This window comes from Entelurus aequoreus, linkage group LG02 (assembly GCF_033978785.1).
Source record: "Entelurus aequoreus isolate RoL-2023_Sb linkage group LG02, RoL_Eaeq_v1.1, whole genome shotgun sequence".
Classification (NCBI taxonomy): Eukaryota; Metazoa; Chordata; class Actinopteri; order Syngnathiformes; family Syngnathidae; genus Entelurus; species Entelurus aequoreus.
Genome location: NC_084732.1, coordinates 8,231,248 through 8,251,247, shown reverse-complemented (window position 1 = coordinate 8,251,247; position 20,000 = coordinate 8,231,248). Strand labels below are relative to the sequence as shown.

The 20,000-nt window shown below is 37.6% G+C and overlaps 2 protein-coding genes across 4 annotated transcripts in view; both read right to left on the bottom strand.

Moving 5' to 3' along the window:
• The window catches only part of LOC133629882 (neuropilin and tolloid-like protein 2), a 46,379-nt gene extending 32,085 nt beyond the window's left edge, over nucleotides 1-14,294 (bottom strand). For 2 of the 3 annotated variants that reach the window (XM_062020948.1, XM_062020965.1), the window contains exon 1: nucleotides 13,928-14,294. In XM_062020948.1, the coding sequence (XP_061876932.1) occupies nucleotides 13,928-13,937 (10 nt within the window). In that variant the 5' untranslated portion in view covers nucleotides 13,938-14,294. Of the gene's footprint in view, nucleotides 1-13,741; nucleotides 13,776-13,927 lie in introns of those variants that run through there. The other variant, XM_062020957.1, reaches the window with a different exon arrangement.
• Nucleotides 14,295-15,736: 1,442 nt separating this feature from the next.
• The window catches only part of itfg1 (integrin alpha FG-GAP repeat containing 1), a 290,804-nt gene continuing 286,540 nt past the window's right edge, over nucleotides 15,737-20,000 (bottom strand). Inside the window, exon 18 of the mRNA XM_062020935.1 lies at nucleotides 15,737-18,678. Coding sequence (XP_061876919.1) covers nucleotides 18,619-18,678 — 60 coding nt within the window. The 3' untranslated portion in view covers nucleotides 15,737-18,618. The remainder of the gene's footprint in view (nucleotides 18,679-20,000) is intronic.

The following is a 20,000-nucleotide window of genomic DNA, read 5'->3' as shown; positions in this document are numbered from 1 at the left end:
ATTTACTGTCTTATTTATGTCACTACTTGATTTACTGTCTTATTTATGTCACTACTTGATTTACTGTCTTATTTATGTCACTACCTGATTTACTGTCTTATTTATGTCACTACTTTATTTACTGTCTTATTTATGTCACTACTTGATTTACTGTCTTATTTATGTCACTACTTGATTTACTGTCTTATTTATGTCACTACTTGATTTACTGTCTTATTTAGGTCACTACTTTATTTACTGTCTTATTTATGTCACTACTTGATTTACTGTCTTATTTATGTCACTACTTGATTTACTGTCTTATTTATGTCACTACTTGACTTACTGTCTTATTTATGTCACTATTTTATTTACTGTCTTATTTATGTCACTACTTGATTTACTGTCTTATTTATGTCACTACTTGATTTACTGTCTTATTTATGTCACTACTTGATTTACTGTCTTATTTATGTCACTACTTGACTTACTGTCTTATTTATGTCACTACTTGATTTACTGTCTTATTTATGTCACTACTTGATTTACTGTCTTATTTATGTCACTACTTGATTTACTGTCTTATTTATGTCACTACTTGATTTACTGTCTTATTTATGTCACTACTTGATTTACTGTCTTATTTATGTCACTACTTGATTTACTGTCTTATTTATGCCACTACTTGATTTACTGTATTATTTATGTCACTACTTGATTTACTGTCTTATTTATGTCACTACTTGATTTACTGTCTTATTTATGTCACTACTTGATTTACTGTCTTATTTATGTCACTACTTTATTTACTGTCTTATTTATGTCACTACTTGATTTACTGTCTTATTTATGTCACTACTTGATTGACTGTCTTATTTATGTCACTACTTGATTGACTGTCTTATTTATGTCACTACTTGATTTACTGTCTTATTTATGTCACTACTTGATTTACTGTCTTATTTATGTCACTACTTGATTTACTGTCTTATTTATGTCACTACTTGATTTACTGTCTTATTTATGTCACTACCTGATTTACTGTCTTATTTATGTCACTACTTTATTTACTGTCTTATTTATGTCACTACTTTATTTACTGTCTTATTTCTGTCACTACTTGATTTACTGTCTTATTTATGTCACTACTTTATTTACTGTCTTATTTAGGTCACTACCTGATTTACTGTCTTATTTATGTCACTACTTTATTTACTGTCTTATTTATGTCACTACTTTATTTACTGTCTTATTTAGGTCACTACCTGATTTACTGTCTTATTTATGTCACTACTTGATTTACTGTCTTATTTATGTCACTACTTGATTTACTGTCTTATTTATGTCACTACTTGATTTACTGTCTTATTTATGTCACTACTTGATTTACTGTCTTATTTATGTCACTACTTGATTTACTGTCTTATTTATGTCACTACTTTATTTACTGTCTTATTTATGTCACTACTTGATTTACTGTCTTATTTATGTCACTACTTGATTTACTGTCTTATTTATGTCACTACTTGATTTACTGTCTTATTTATGTCACTACTTGATTTACTGTCTTATTTATGTCACTACTTGATTTACTGTCTTATTTAGGTCACTACTTTATTTACTGTCTTATTTATGTCACTACTTGATTTACTGTCTTATTTATGTCACTACTTGATTTACTGTCTTATTTAGGTCATTACTTTATTTACTGTCTTATTTATGTCACTACTTGATTTACTGTCTTATTTAGGTCACTACTTGATTTACTGTCTTATTTATGTCACTACTTGATTTACTGTCTTATTTATGTCACTACTTGATTTACTGTCTTATTTATGTCACTACTTGATTTACTGTCTTATTTAGGTCACTACTTTATTTACAACACAACCAAACTTTGTTTATTTGTCAACATAATAGAAAGAGCAAATGATGTCATAAACAAGGCAGCAGGTTGTCATGGCGACGCAACAACAAAGCCTCCCTTGTGCCTTTAAATCATAGAACAACCTTTTTATTTACACTATTTAATAACACAAACTACAACTGAATATTATCACAGAAATAATAATAAATATCAACAATATCTCATTCATAATACCTAACAATATCATTACATATATTTATGTTACATCATAATATTATCACATACATAATAATATCAATAATAAATCATTCATATTACCTAACAATATCATTACATATATTTATGTTACATCACAATATTATCACATAAATAATAATAAATATCAACCATAACTCATTCATAATATGAATGTCATCACTACTGACATGTAAACAATATAAACAATATACAGTAAATGTGATGATGTCATCACTACTGACATGTAAACAATATACAGTAAATGTGATGATGTCATTACTACTGGCATGTAAACAATATACAGTAAATGTGATGATGTCATCACTACTGAAATGTAAACAATATACAGTGAATGTAATGTCATCACTACTGGCATGTAAACAATATACAGTAAATGTGATGATGTCATCACTACTGAAATGTAAATAATTTACAGTAAATGTTATGATGTCATCAATAATGACATGTAAACAATATACAGTGAATGTAATGTCATCACTACTGGCATGTAAACAATATACAGTAAATGTGATGATGTCATCACTACTGAAATGTAAACAATATAAAGTGAATGTGATGATGTCATCAATAATGACATGTAAACAATATACAGCAAATGTGATTATGTCATCACTACTGTCATGTAAACAATATACAGTAAATGTGATGATGTCATCACTACTGGCATGTAAACAATATACAGTAAATGGGATGACGTCATCACTACTGAAATGTAAACAATATACACTAAATGTGATGATGTCATCAATAATGACATGTAAACAATATACAGTAAATGTGATTATGTCATCACTACTGTCATGTAAACAATATACAGTAAATGTGATGATGTCATCACTACTGGCATGTAAACAATATACAGTAAATGTGATGATGTCATCACTACTGACATGTAAACAATATACAGTGAATTTGGTGTCATCACTCCTGACGTGTACAATATACAGTAAATGTGATGATAACATCACTACTGCCATGTAAACAATATACAGTAATTGTGATGACATCATCACTACTGACATGTAAACAATATACAGTAAATGTGATGATGTCATCACTACTGGCATGTAAACAACATACAGTAAATGTGATGATGTCATCACTACTGGCATGTAAACAACATACAGTAAATGTGATGATGTCATCACTACTGGCATGTAAACAACATACAGTAAATGTGATGATGTCATTACTACTGACATGTAAACAAACATGAAGTGTTGTCCTACAAAAAACTATTGTGTGCTAGTAATGAATGCAAGCTTTAGTAGCAAACAATGCTAACAATAGCTTGTGATGTAGAAAACAATGCAATAATAGTGAGTAGTGATGTAGAAAACAATGCAAAAATAGCTGGTAGTGATGTAGAAAACAATGCAAAAATAGCTGGTAGTGATGTAGAAAACAATGCAAAAATAGCGAGTAGTGATGTAGAAAACAATGCAAAAATAGCTGGTAGTGATGTAGAAAACAATGCAAAAATAGCTGGTAGTGATGTAGAAAACAATGCAAAAATAGCGAGTAGTGATGTAGAAAACAATGCAAAAATAGCTGGTAGTGATGTAGAAAACAATGCAAAAATAACAAGTAGTGATGTAGAAAACAATGCAAAAATAGCTGGTAGTGATGTAGAAAACAATGCAAAAATAGCGAGTAGTGATGTAGAAAACAATGCAAAAATAGCTGGTAGTGATGTAGAAAACAATGCAAAAATAGCTGGTAGTGATGTAGAAAACAATGCAAAAATAGCTGGTAGTGATGTAGAAAACAATGCAAAAATAGCTGGTAGTGATGTAGAAAACAATGCAAAAATAGCTAGTAGTGATGTAGAAAACAATGCAAAAATAGCGTGTAGTGATGTAGAAAACAATGCAAAAATAGCTAGTAGTGATGTAGAAAACAATGCAAAAATAGTGAGTAGTGATGTAGAAAACAATGCAAAAATAGCGAGTAGTGATGTAGAAAACAATGCAAAAATAGCGTGTAGTGATGTAGAAAACAATGCAAAAATAGCTGGTAGTGATGTAGAAAACAATGCAAAAATAGCTAGTAGTGATGTAGAAAACAATGCAAAAATAGCGTGTAGTGATGTAGAAAACAATGCAAAAATAGCTAGTAGTGATGTAGAAAACAATGCAAAAATAGCTAGTAGTGATGTAGAAAACAATGCAAAAAGTTGTGTGTGTGCAGGACAACATGGTACTACTGTACATACAAGTTGTGTGTACAACATGGTACTACTGTACATACAAGTTGTGTATACAACATGGTACTACTGTACATGCAAGTTGTGTGTGTGCAGTACAACATGGTACTACTGTACATACAAGTTGTGTGTACAACATGGTACTACTGTACATGCAAGTTGTGTGTGTGCAGTACAACATGGTACTACTGTACATACAAGTTGTGTGTACAACATGGTACTACTGTACATACAAGTTGTGTGTACAACATGGTACTACTGTACATGCAAGTTGTGTGTGTGCAGTACAACATGGTACTACTGTACATACAAGTTGTGTGTACAACATGGTTGTGTTTGCTCAAACAGTGCTTGACTTGTCCTCACTTTGAGCACACAAAGCTGAAACAACACATCAGGTCTTACAGTCGTGCAGCAAACTGAACCAGCAGTGACAACAACTACACTCTATTAATGACATCATCAACAACTACACTCTATTAATGACATCATCAACAACTACACTTTATTAATGACATCATCAACAACTACACTCAATTAATGACATCATCAACAACTACACTCTATTAATGACATCATCAACAACTACACTCTATTAATGACATCATCAACAACTACACTCAATTAATGACATCATCAACAACTACACTCTATTAATGACATCATCAACAACTACACTCAATTAATGACATCATCAACAACTACACTCTATTAATGACATCATCAACAACTACACTCTATTAATGACATCATCAACGTTCTACAACATTTGACACTGTTTTAGAACATTCTACAACATTTTACATTGTACTACGTTCTACAACATTTGACACTGTTTTAGAACATCGTACAACATTTTACATTGTTCTACGTTCTACAACATTTGACACTGTTTTAGAACATTCTACAACATTTTAAATTGTTCTATGTTCTACAACATTTGACACTGTTTTAGAACATTCTACAACATTTTACATTGTTCTATGTTCTACAACATTTGACACTGTTTTAGAACATTGTACAACATTTTACATTGTTCTACGTTCTACAACATTTGACACTGTTTTAGAACATCCTAAAACATTTTACATTGTTCTACGTTCTACAACATTTGACACTGTTTTAGAACATTCTAAAACATTTTACATTGTTCTATGTTCTACAACATTTGACATTGTTTTAGAACGTTCTGCAACATTTGACATTGTACTACGTTCTACAACATTTGACATTGTTTTAGAACATTCTACAACATTTTACATTGTTCTACGTTCTACAACATTTGACACTGTTTTAGAATACTCCACATTTGACATTGTTTTAGAATGTTCTACAACATTTGACATTGTTCTACGTTCTACAACATTTGACATTGTTAGAGAACGTTCTACAACATTTTACATTGTTCTACGTTCTACAACATTTGACATTGTTTTAGAACGTCCTTCAACATTTTACATTGTTCTACGTTCTACAACATTTGACATTTCTTTAGAACATTCTACAACATTTTACATTGTACTACGTTCTACAACATTTGACACTGTTTTAGAATGTGCTACAACATTTTACATTGTACTACGTTCTCCAACATTTGACATTGTTTTAGAACGTTGTACAACATTTGACATTGTCCTACGTTCTACAACATTTTACACATTTTTTGGATTACAACATTTGACATTGTTTTAGAACATTCTACAACATTTGACATTGTCCTACGTTCTACAACATTTGACACTGTTTTAGAATACTCTACATTTGACATTGTTTTAGAACGTTCTACAACATTTGACCTTGTTCTACGTTCTACAACATTTGACATTGTTTTAGAACATTCTACAACATTTTACATTGTACTACGTTCTACAACATTTGACACTGTTTTAGAATACTCTACATTTGACATTGTTTTAGAATGTTCTACAACATTTGACATTGTACTACGTTCTACAACATTTGACATTGTTCTAGAACATTCTACAATATTTTACATTGTCCTACGTTCTACAACATTTGACACTGTTTTAGAATACAAAATTTGACATTGTTTTAGAACGTTCTACAACATTTGACATTGTACTATGTTCTACAACATTTGACACTATTTTAGAACGTCCTACAACATTTGACATTGTACTACGTTCTACAACATTTGACATTGTTTTAGAACGTTCTACAACATTTGACATTGTACTATGTTCTACAACATTTGACATTGTTTTAGAACGTTCCACAACATTTTACATTGTCCTACGTTCTACAACATTTGACACTGTTTTAGAACGTTCTCCAACATTTTACATTGTTCTACAACATTTGACCCTGTTTTGGAACATTCTACAACATTTGACATTGTCCTACGTTCTACAACATTTGACACTGTTTTAGAATACTCTACAACATTTGGCATTGTTTAAGAAGTTCTACAACATTTGACATTGTTCTACGTTCTACAACATTTGACATTGTTTTAGAACGTCCTACAACATTTTAAATTGTCCTACGTTCTACATTTGACACTGTTTTAGAACGTTCTGAAACATTTTACATTGGTCTACGTTCTACAACATTTGACACTGTTTTAAAATACTCTACGACATTTGACCATGTTTTAGAACGTTCTACAACAATTTACATTGTTCTACGTTCTACAACATTTGACATTGTTTTAGAACGTTCTACAACATTTTATATTGTACCACGTTCTACACCATTTGACACTGTTTTAGAACATCTACAACATTTTACAATTTACTACGTTCTACAACATTTGACACTGTTTTAGAACGTCTACAACATTTTACATTGTTCTATGTTCTACAACATTTGACACTGTTTTAGAACGTTCAACAACATTTTACATTGTCCTACGTTGTACATTTGACACTGTTTTAGAACGTTCTGAAACATTTTACAATGTCTACGTTCTACAACATTCGACACTGTTTTAGAACGTTCTACAACATTTTGCAATGTTCTCTAACTGTAGCGACTACTATCAAAAAAAGCTGCTGAGATGCCTAAGTGGGCGTTCCTTCACTGAAACAGTCCATTTCACAGTTCTAGACGTTTTTATTTGGAAAAGCAAAAGAAGAATAAGTGATACGACGTGACGATCACCAGAAAATATCAGTCAAACCCCGCCTCCCTTTGCCCAGCTGTCTTAAATGTCCGATTAATCAACTTAACCACGCCCACATATCCACCACCGCATGTGACACACCTGTGCATACAACTACACAACATATGTTGTTTGGCCCTGACAATAACGTTCTACACTGTCCTACATTTTACTGTGTCCTATCTTTTACATTTTATACTGTTTTACATTGTTCTATGTTTTACAACATTTTACTCTGTTTTACATTGTTCTATGTTTTACAACATTTTACTCTGTTTTACATTGTACTATGTTTTACAACATTTTACTCTGTTTTACATTGTACTATGTTTTACAACATTTTACACTGTTTTACATTGTTCTATGTTTTACAACATGTTACTCTGTTTTACATTGTTCTATGTTTTACAACATTTTATACTGTTTTACATTGTACTATGTTTTACAACATTTTACACTGTTTTACATTGTTCTGTTTTACAACATTTTACACTGATTTACATTGTCCTATGTTTTACAAATTTTTACACTGTTTTACATTGTTCTGTTTTACAACATTTTACACTGTTTTACATTGTACTATGTTTTACAACATTTTACTCTTTTGTACATTGTTCTATGTTTTACAACATTTTACTCTTTTGTACATTGTTCTATGTTTTACAACAATTTACTCTTTTTTTTACATTGTTCTATGTTTTACAACATTTTACACTGTTTTATATTGTTCTATCTTTTACAACATTTTATACTGTTTTACATTGTTCTATGTTTTACAAAATGTTACTCTTTTTTACATTGTTCTATGTTTTACAACATTTTACACTGTTTTACATTGTTCTATGTTTTACAACATTTTACACTGTTTTACATTGTTCTAAGTTTTACATTTTACACTGTTTTACATTGTCCTATGTTTTACAACATTTTACACTGTTTTACATTGTTCTGTTTTACAACATTTTACACTGTTTTACATTGTCCTATGTTTTACAACATGTTACACTGTTTTACATCGTTCTATGTTTTACAACATTTTACATTGTTCTATGTTTTACAACATTTTACACTATTCTACATTTTACGTTGTACTCTTTTACAACATTTTACACCGTTCTGCATTTTACATTGTACTATGTTTTACAACATTTTACACTGTACTACAAAATTTTACACTGTTCTACATTTTACATTGTTCTGTGTTTTACAACATTTTACACTGTTTTACATTTTACATTGTTCTATGTTTTACATTCTACAACGTTGGTCTATGTTTTACAATTGTCTACGTTTTATAACATTTTGCACTGTTCTACAACATTTCTACCATGGTCTTTGTTTTACATTGTTATATGTTTTACAATGTACAACGTTTTACAATGTCCTACATTTCACAACATTTTACACTGTTCTACAACATTGTGCAATGATCTATGTTTTACAACCTTGTACATTGTTCTACAACATTGTACACTGTTCTATAACATTTGACACTGTTCTTTAATGTTCTTCATTGTTCAACAACCTTGTACACTGTTCTACGTTTTACATTTTGCAACATTTAAAACTGTTCTATAACGTTTTACATTGTGCTACGTTTTACATTTTGCAACATCTAAAACTGTTCTATAACGTTTTACATTGTGCTACGTTTTACAACATTTTAAACTGTTTCACGTTTTACATTGTTTTACATTTTACACTGTCCTACAACATTTTTATAACGTTATACACCGTTTTGTGACCTGCTACAACGTTACACTCTATTTTGCAACAGTTTACAATGTTCTACAATGTTTTTCATTGTTCTATAACATTTTACATTATTGCAGGATTCACATTGTTCTATGTCTTACAACATTTTACATTGTTTTAGAACATACAACGTTCTACAACGTTTGGCATCGTTCTACGTTTTACACTGTTCGTTAATGTTTAACAGTGCTTTACGCTGTTCGACAACATTGTACACTCCAATACAACGTTCTACAACATTTTACAACGTTCTACAACGTTTGGCATTGTACTCCAGCATTTTTGACTGTTTTACAACATTGTGTACTCTTCTACAATGTTCTACAACACTCTTTGACAACATTGCATAGCATAATGTTTTATATTGTTTGTTGTGTTTTACAACGTTTCGCAGTGTTCTACAACATGGTACACTCTTATACAACGTTCTACAACATTTCACACTGTCCTACAACATTTGGCATTGTTCTACGTTTTACACTGTTTGTTAATGTTTAACAGTGCTTCACACTGTTCGACAACATTGTACACTCCAATACAACGTTCTACAACATTTTACAACGTTCTACAACGTTTGGCATTGTACTCCAGCATTTTTGACTGTTTTACAACATTGTGTACTCTTCTACAATGTTCTACAACACTCTTTGACAACATTGCATAGCATAATGTTTTATATTGTTTGTTGTGTTTTACAACGTTTCGCAGTGTTCTACAACATGGTACACTCTTATACAACGTTCTACAACATTTTACACTGTTCTACAACATTTGGCATTGTTCTACGTTTTACACTGTTTGTTAATGTTTAACAGTGCTTCACACTGTTCGACAACATTATACACTCCTATACAATGTTCTACAACGTTCTACAACGTTTGGCATTGTAATCCAGCATTTTTGACTGTTTTACAACATTGTGTACTCTTCTACAACATTTCACACTGTTTGACAACATTGCAGAGCATAATGTTTTACATTGTTTGTTGTGTTCTACAGCGTTTCGCAGTGTTCTACAACATGGTACACTCTTATACAACGTTCTACAACATTTTACACTGTTCTACAACGTTTGGCATTGTCCTACGTTTTACACTGTTTGTTAATGTTTAACAGTGCTTCACACTGTTCGACAACATTATACACTTCTATACAATGTTCTACAACATTTTACAACGTTCTACAACGTTTGGCATTGTACTCCAGCATTTTTGACTGTTTTACAACATTGTGTACTCCTCTACAATGTTCTACAACACTCTTTGACAACATTGCAGAGCATAATGTTTTACATTGTTTGTTGTGTTCTACAGCGTTTCGCAGTGTTCTACAACATGGTACACTCCTATACAATGTTCTACAACATTTTACACTGTTCTACAACGTTTGGCATTGTCCTACGTTTTACACTCTTTGTTAATGTTTAACAGTGCTTCACACTGTTCGACAACATTGTACACTCTTATACAACGTTCTACAACATTTCACACTGTTCTACAACGTTTGGCATTGTCCTACGTTTTACACTCTTTGTTAATGTTTAACAGTGCTTCACACTGTTCGACAACATTGTACACTCCTATACAATGTTCTACAACGTTCTACAACGTTTGGCATTGTACTCCAGCATTTTTGACTGTTTTACAACATTGTGTACTCTTCTACAATGTTCTACAACACTCTTTGACAACATTGCAGAGCATAATCTTTTACATTGTTTGTTGTGGCTGCGCTCTGTCACCTATCCTGTTTGTGATTTTCATGGACAGGATTTCTAGGCGGAGTCGTGGCCGTGGCGGAGAGGGTATACGTCTCGGGGGGCTAAAGGTTGCGTCACTGCTGTTTGCAGATGATGTGGTCCTGATGGCACCTTCGGTTCGTGACCTTCAGCTCTCACTGGATCGGTTCGCAGCCGAGTGTTCAGCGGCTGGAATGAGGATCAGCATCTCCAAATCTGAGGCCATGGTTCTCAGCAGGAAACCGATGGTTTGTACAGTCCGGGTAGGGGACAGGACTCTGTCCCAGGTGGAGGAGTTTAAGTATCTCGGGGTCTTGTTCACGAGTGAGGGAAAGATGGAGAAGGAAATCAGCCGGAGAATCGGAGCAGCTGGGGCAGTATTGCAGTCTCTCTGCCGCACTGTTGGGACCAAACGAGAGCTGAGCCAGAAGGCAAAGCTCTCGGTCTACCGAGCTATCTACATTCCTACTCTCACCTATGGTCATGAAGTGTGGGTAATGACCGAAAGAATAAGATCGCGGATACAAGCGGCCGAAATGAGTTTCCTCAGAAGGGTGGCTGGCATCTCCCTTAGAGATAGGGTGAGAAGTGCAGTCACCCGAGAGAGACTCGGAGTAGAGCCGCTGCTCCTTCGCTTGGAAAGGAGCCAGCTTAGGTGGTTCGGGCATCTCGTGCGGATGCCTCACGAGCGTCTCCCTAGGGAGGTCCTCGTTGCACGTCCCACTGGGAGGAGGCCCCGCGGCAGGCCAAGGACCAGATGGGGGGATTACATCTCCTCTCTGGCCTGGGAACGCTTCGGGATTCCCCAGGAGGAAGTCGCAAATGTTGCTCTGGAGAGGGAAGTCTGGGGGTCTTTGCTGGAGCTGCTGTCCCCGCGACCCGATTCCGGATAAGCGGTTGAAGATGGATGGATGGATGGTTTGTTGTGTTCTACAGCGTTTCGCAGTGTTCTACAATATGGTACACTCTTATACAACGTTCTACAACATTTTACACTGTTCTACAACGTTTGGCAGTGTCCTACGTTTTACACTGTTTGTTAATGTTTAACAGTGCTTCACGCTGTTCGACAACATTGTACACTCTTATACAACGTTCTACAACATTTTACAACGTTCTACAACGTTTGGCATTGTACTCCAGCATTTTTGACTGTTTTACAACATTGTGTACTCTTCTACAACAACGTTCTACAACACTCTTTGACAACATTGCAGAGCATAATGTTGTACATTGTTTGTTGTGTTCTACAGCGTTTCGCAGTGTTCTACAACATGGTACACTCTTATACAACGTTCTACAACATTTCACACTGTCCTACAACATTTGGCATTGTCCTAGGTTTTACACTGTTTGTTAATGTTTAACAGTGCTTCACACTGTTCGACAACATTATACACTTCTATACAATGTTCTACAATGTACTACAACGTTTGGCATTGTGCTCCAACATTTTTGACTGTTTTACAACATTGTGTACTCTTCTACAACGTTCTACAACATTTCACACTGTTTGACAACATTGCAGAGCATAATGTTTACATTGTTTGTTGTGTTCTACAGCGTTTCGCAGTGTTCTACAACATGGTACACACTTATACAACATTCTACAACATTTTACACTGTTCTACAACGTTTGGCATTGTTTTCTACGTTTTACACTGTTTGTTAATGTTTAACAGTGCTTCACACTGTTCGACCACATTGCACACTCCTATACAATGTTCTACAACGTTCTACAACGTTTGGCATTGTACTCCAACATTTTCGACCGTTTTACAACACTGTGTACTCTTCTACAACGTTCTACAACACTCTTTGACAACATTGCACAGCATAATGTTTTACATTGTAGTGTTCTACAGCGTTTGGCGGTGTTCTACAACATGGTACACGCTTACACGCCGCTCTACGACTTTGCACACCGTTCTACAACGCTACAGGACATCCGGTGAGGTTCTACAAGGCACTATGGAATGTTTGCAAGAGTCTGCGCTGTTCTACATTCCAAGCGCATGCAGCTGCTGACAGTGTCTGCCTGTGATCAGCGCCACCAACCTGCATGAAGATCCCCACCAGTCTCACATCATGGCAGCCAACACACAACAAGGTTCATGTTGCAGTGTGGATTACATTAATAAATATATTTATAGTGTCAATTACTTTGACTTGAAATGTAGAAAGTCACCTGTTTTATCTTAAAAATGCTATTTTGGGACAATGTTCTCCAATCAGATCGATCAAGAAGCAGACAATGAGTGAGGGGGGGGGGGGGGGGGGGGGGGCATCCAGGTCTAACACCGGTGAAGCCCGGCCAAGCATGCCGCTGACGTGGCTCGGAGCCCGGCTGCGCTCTGTCCGATAATGGAACCACGCTTCTGTCAGCCGGCGCGCTGTCCGATAATGGAACCACGTTTCGGTCAGCCGGCGCGCTGTCCGATAATGGAACCATGCATCGGCGAATGGCTCAAATTGGACGAATTAAAATCGATTATTAACTCTTATAATTCTTCTTTTTTTTTTACTTGAACGTCAATTTAAATGTTTAAACGACATAAATATGACGTATAAAAATAAAACGTGCAACAATGAAAAAGAGGTCAGTATGACCAGGACAAAGACCCCCCCCCCGCCGTGGTTCCGTGCACGCGGGTCCGGAGCGCACTTATAACCGCGACACGAGCCGAACGGACGCCCGTCCGTCCGCGACGCGCACGACTGGACCGGAACACGCACGCAACACGAGTTCGTGGATCGTTTCAAAAGCAGGTTGGCTTCCATCCCCTCTTTTTGCGAGCGGAATTCCGGTCTTACCTCTGCGCATTATTTCCTCTCCTGGTTGTGGTTCCGACCCAAATGAACATCTGGAGCGCAAAAAAACACGAGCCGAACGGACGCTCGTCCGTCCACGACACGCACGACTGGACCGGAACACGCACGCAACATGAGTTCGTGGATCATTTCAAACCTCTTTTTTTGCGAGCGGAAATCCGGTCTTACCTCTGCGCATTATTTCCTCTCCTGGTTGTGGTTCCGACCCAAATGCTCCTGTTCGGTTCTAGCAGAACCTTCCGGCCGCGTCCATCTCCACAGGACCACCAAAAGTCCAGCTCGTCTCCGTCCTCCGGCGGTACATCCAGCGCGCACGTCCCGCACCTGCAGGCTCCTGAGCGGGGGCGGGGGGGTGGAAAAGCGCAGTCCTCAGCCGGCCATCGTCACCCGGAGCTCGGCTTCCGACCGTCGGTGCGTCCCCGCCAGGTGAGGTGAGCTCAGGTATCCGAGAGGAGCGGAGGATGGAGCGGCGGAGGCGGAAAGAGGAGAAAAAGGATGGAAGAGGAGATGAGCGCGCTCCTCGTCCGTGTGCGCACTGAGGAGCGCGCGTGCACGAGGAGCATTTCAAGCTGCCTTACGAGCGGGGTGGTCACGCGAAATAACACACCATTCTGTTTCCGGTTGGCTCCTTCAAATTAATAGCAAAAGAGGAAAAAGTCAAGTTTAATACAAAAAAAACAACCCACAATGTCAATAATAATAATAATGATGATAATAATATCATTTTCTCTAAAACCCACCATGGAAATAATAATATATTTTATTTGTAAAAAGCAACTTTACATTGAGCAAACAACCTCAAAGTGCTACAGTGTATTAAACAAAATAAAAATATATAAAAAAATAAATCAAAATAAAAACTAGAACAGCCTAATAGCTACAACTAGAATGCATATATCTATAAAAAGGCTTTTTTTTTTTTTTAAAAAAAAGAAGGGTTTTTAAGCCCTTTTTAAAAGCATACACAGTCTGTGGTGCCCTCAGGTGGTCAGGGAGAGCGTTCCACAGACTGGGGGCGGCGGAGCAGAAAGCCCGGTCTCCCATAGTTCGTAGCTTTGTCCTCGGAGGTTAGTCTGTCGGGAGCGGAGGTGTGGTGTGGAGGATTTGGATCTTCTTGCTGGGGATCCCCACAAGAAGTGCGTAGTAGAAGTCAGAGGGGGAAATGCCCCGCCTCTACCTCAAAGAACTGCTCACCCCCAAATCCTCCACACCACACCTCCGCTCCGGACAGGCTATCCTCCTCCAACCTCCGAGGACAAAGCTACGAGCAATGGGAGTTTGTGGAACGCTCTCCCTGACCACCTGAGGGCACCACAGACTGTGCATGCTTTAAAAAAAGGCTTAAAAACCCTTCTTTTTAAAAAAGCCTTTTTTTTTTTTTTTTTTTAGATATATGCATACTAGTTTTAGCTATTTGGCTGTTCTAGTTTTTATTTTTATTTTTTATTTATTTATTTTAGTGGGGATTCCACTTTAACTATATTTATGTTTACTTTTTTTTTTTTTTTTTTAAATATTCCACTAAAACATGAACGTAAAGTCAACTGAGTCCACTAGGTTGTTTATTCTGAGCGGACTAATGTTAATGCTTTTATTTTGAAACCCACTCAACTTCCCATGTGATCTGACATGCTGAAGTCTTACACACACACACACACACGTGCGTACACCCACGCACACACCAGTGCGTGTGCGTGAGACTTCAGCATGACAGATCACACACACGGAAGTTGAGTGGGTTTCAAAATAAAAGCATTAACATTCTCATGTATTTATAGTTACTAAATACATGAGAAGTTACTCAGTACTCGAGTACTTTTTTCACTCAATACTCACTCAAGTACGTCTGTGATATCGTGACACATTTCTGGGGGGCGTGGGAAAAAAAAAAGGTCTCTCTTTGGGGGGGCGTGAGAGAAATAATTGAAAGTAAAGCAGCGTTCTCTTCCTTGAGTAGAAACACAACACTTTTCTCACACAGTCGCCATTTTTATTCTTCACAAGTTGGTCAGCACAGAAATAAATTATTATTATGACATTTTAGTCGCCAAACAACTTTGGGACAAAGCAAGAACGCTCGCAGCTTCCAAGGAGCAGGAAGTTGTGAGCAAGGAGCAGGAAGTTGTGAGCAAGGAGCAGGAAGTTGTGAGCAAGGAGCAGGAAGTTGCGAGCACAAGTCTTGGCGACACTAATACACTTTTTTTAAACGGCGTTTGATGAGAGAAAATGTTAAAGATGAACATTCCATCACGTGATTGGACGCCAGCGAGGCACGCAGTCGGCCATCTTGGATGTGGCGAGAGTCCAACTTTCATGCCAAACCTAAACATGAGACGGACTAAGAACTAAGGACTAAGAACTAAGGACTAAGAATGTTGGAGGGACCAGGCAAGTCAGGGGGGCGCAGTAAGGGGGAAATTAGGGGGGAACAAAGGGGGAATATTAAGGGGAAAAGAAAAGGGGGGAAATTAATGAACAAAAAAAGGGGTCACATCAAGGGCAAAATAAAAGGGGGAAAAATTGGGGGGAAAAGGGGGTACATTAAGGGGAAACAAAAGGGGGTTAAAAAGGGGTGAATTCAAAGGTAAAATAAAAGGGGGGTAATTAGGAGGCAAAAAATGGGGGGCACATTAAGGGGCAGAGATAAGGGGAAAATTAGGCGTGTAAGGGGGTAAATTAAGGGGGGAAAAAGGGGGTACATTAAAGGGAAATAAAAGGGGAAAAAGAGGGTTAATTAGGGGGGAACTTGGGGGAAAGGGGGGCACATTAAGGGGCTAAGAAAAGGGGGGAAATTAAGGGACAAACAAAAGGAGGCACATTAAAGGGGGGCACATTAAGAGGAGAAGAAAAGGGGGCATATTAAGGGTAAATGAAAAAGGGGGAACATTAAAGGTAAAATAAAAAGGGGGCACATTAAGAGGAGAAGAAAAAGGGTCACATTAAGGGTAAAGGGAAAAGGGGACACATTAAGGGTAAAAGAAAAGGGGGCACATTAAGAGGAGAAGAAAAGGGGGAACATTAAGAGGAGAAGAAAAGGGGGAACATTAAGAGAAGAAGAAAATGGGGCACATTAAGGGTAAAAGAAAAGGGGGCACATTAAGGGTTAAAGAAAAGGGGGTACATTAAGGGTAAAAGAAAAGGGGACACATTAAGGGTAAAGGAAAAGGGGGCGCATTAAGGGTAAAAGAAAAGGGGGCACATAAAGAGGAGAAGAAAAGGGGGCACATTAAGGGTAAAAGAAAAGGGGGCACATTAAGGGTAAATGAAAAAGGGGGCACATTAAGGGTAAAGGAAAAGGGGGCACATTAAGAGGAGAAGAAAAGGGGGCACATTAAGGGTAAATGAAAAGGGGGCACATTAAAGGTAAAATAAAAAGGGGGAACATTAAGAGGAGAAGAAAAAGGGTCACATTAAGGGTAAAGGAAAAAGGGGACATATTAAGGGTAAAAGAAAAGGGTGCACATTAAGAGGAGAAGAAAAGGGGGCACGTTAAGGGTAAAAGAAAAGGGTGCACATTAAGAGGAGAAGAAAAGAGGGCACATTAAGGGTAAAAGAAAAGGGGGCACATTAAGGGTTAAAGAAAAGGGGGCACATTAAGGGTAAATGAAAAGGGGGCACATTAAGGGTTAAAGAAAAGGGGGCACATTAAGGGTAAATGAAAAAGGGGGCACATTAAGGGTAAAAGAAAAGGGGGCGCATTAAGGGTAAAAGAAAAGGGGGCACATTAAGAGGAGAAGAAAAGGGGGAACATTAAGGGTAAATGAAAAAGGGGGCACATTAAGGGTAAAGGAAAAGGGGGCACATTAAGGGTAAATGAAAAAGGGGGCACATTAAGGGTAAAGGAAAAGGGGGCACATTAAGAGGAGAAGAAAAGGGGGCACATTAAGGGTAAATGAAAAGGGGGCACATTAAAGGTAAAATAAAAAGGGGGCACATTAAGAGGAGAAGAAAAAGGGTCACATTAAGGGTAAAGGAAAAAGGGGACACATTAAGGGTAAAATAAAAAGGGGGCACATTAAGGGTAAAAGAAAAGGGGGCACGTTAAGAGGAGAAGAAAAGGGGGCACGTTAAGGGTAAAAGAAAAGGGGGCACATTAAGAGGAGAAGAAAAGAGGGCACATTAAGGGTAAAAGAAAAGGGGGAACATTAAGGGTTAAAGAAAAGGGGTCACATTAAGGGTAAATGAAAAAGGGGGCACATTAAGGGTAAAGGAAAAGGGGGCGCATTAAGGGTAAAAGAAAAGGGGGCACATTAAGAGGAGAAGAAAAGGGGGCACATTAAGGGTAAAAGAAAAGGGGGCACATTAAGGGTAAATGAAAAAGGGGGCACATTAAGGGTAAAGGAAAAGGGGGCACATTAAGAGGAGAAGAAAAGGGGCACATTAAGGGTAAATGAAAAGGGGCACATTAAGAGGAGAAGAAAAGGGGGCACATTAAGGGTAAAGGAAAAGGGGGCACATTAAGAGGAGAAGAAAAGGGGCACATTAAGGGTAAATGAAAAGGGGCACATTAAGAGGAGAAGAAAAGGGGGCACATTAAGAGGAGAAGAAAAGGGGGCACATTAAGGGTAAATGAAAAAGGGGGCACATTAAGGGTAAAGGAAAAGGGGGCACATTAAGGGTAAAAGAAAAGGGGGCGCATTAAGAGGAGAAGAAAAGGGGGCACATTAAGGGTAAAAGAAAAGGGGGCACATTAAGAGGAGAAGAAAAGGGGCCACATTAAGGGTTAAAAAAGGAGTAATAAACAGACAAAGAAAAGGGCAAAATGCAGGGTCAAATAAAAAGGGGGCACATAGAAAGGGGCACAGCAGGAAAAGAGCTAAGTTAAGGGGGACAATCTCCCATGATGCAACACTGCTGGGTCACATGGCGTCAAAATGGAAGCGGTGTGCTTCCTGTCTCTTCTCGCGGTCGTCTGCTTTCTGAGGGCCACAAAAAGACACCAAGAAGAAAAAGATGAAACTCACATCGATTGAATGGATTTCAAAAGTGCAAACAGGAAGTGGCTGATGGACACTTCCTCCCAAAGGTGATGCGGGGACCTTTCAAGCTGTCAATCAAATGTTGATCTATTGGAAAATGTCCTTCTTGTCTTCAAAGACGGACGGAGAACTTTTTTAGGGTCTAATTGCACATGTGGGGGTTCTCTTTAGTCATCTCGGGGGTCCCAGTCCTTCTTAATCCACCCCAACCTTTTGAAGACGCACGTCGTCTACCCTCTCTGCTCTCTGATGCCCAACAATGACGTCGGTCTTGCGCGAGTGGGCTTGTCTCAGGTGGAAGAATCTACTACAGAAACATTCATGGTCCTACGAGAATTTGTTTTATAACGTTTTACACCCTTTTAGTACATTCTAATATACCTTGCACACTATTTTTACATCCCTCATCAAGACATCAAGTTTCTTTTCCACATTAAGGGGCAGAGAAAAGGGGAACATTATGGGGGGGGCAAAGGGGGGAAATTAAGGCACAAAAAAGGGGGTACATTAAGGGGAAATAAAAGGACGAAAAAAGGGGGTTAATTAAGGGGGAATTGGGGGAAATTAAGGGGCACGTTAGGGGAAAAGAAAAGGGGGCACATTAAGGGCAAAAGAAAAAGGGGTTAAAAAGGGGTGAAATCAAAGGTAAAATAAAAGGGGGGAAATTAGGAGGCAAAAAAAGGGGGTACATTAAGGGGCAGAGATAAGAGGAAATTAGTGGGGGGAAAAGGGGGTACATTAAGGGACAAAAAAAGGGGGGCACATTAAGGGGAAAATTAGGGGGGGAAAGGGGGGTAAATTAAGGGACAAAAAAAGGGGGCACATTAAGGGGCAGAGATAGGGGGAAAGGGTGTAAATTAAGGGACAAAAAAGGGGGGCACATTAAGGGGGAAAGAGGGTGAATTAAGGGACAAAAAAAGGGGGACACATTAAGGGGAAGATATAAGGGAAAATTAAGGGGGAGAAAAGGGGGTACATTAAGGGACAAAAAAAGGGGGCACATTAAGGGGAAATTAGGGGGGCAAAGGGAATAAATTAAGGGACAAAAAAGGGGGCACATTAAGGGGTAAATTAGGGGGGTAAATGGGGTAAATTAGGGGACAAAAAAGGGGGGCACATTAAGGGGTAAATTAGGGGGGGAAAGGGGGTAAATTAAGGGACAAAAAAGGGGGGCACATTAAGGGGGGTAAATGGTAAAATAAGGGACAAAAAAGGGGGACACATTAAGGGGCAGATATAGGGGGAAATTAAGGAGGCGAAAA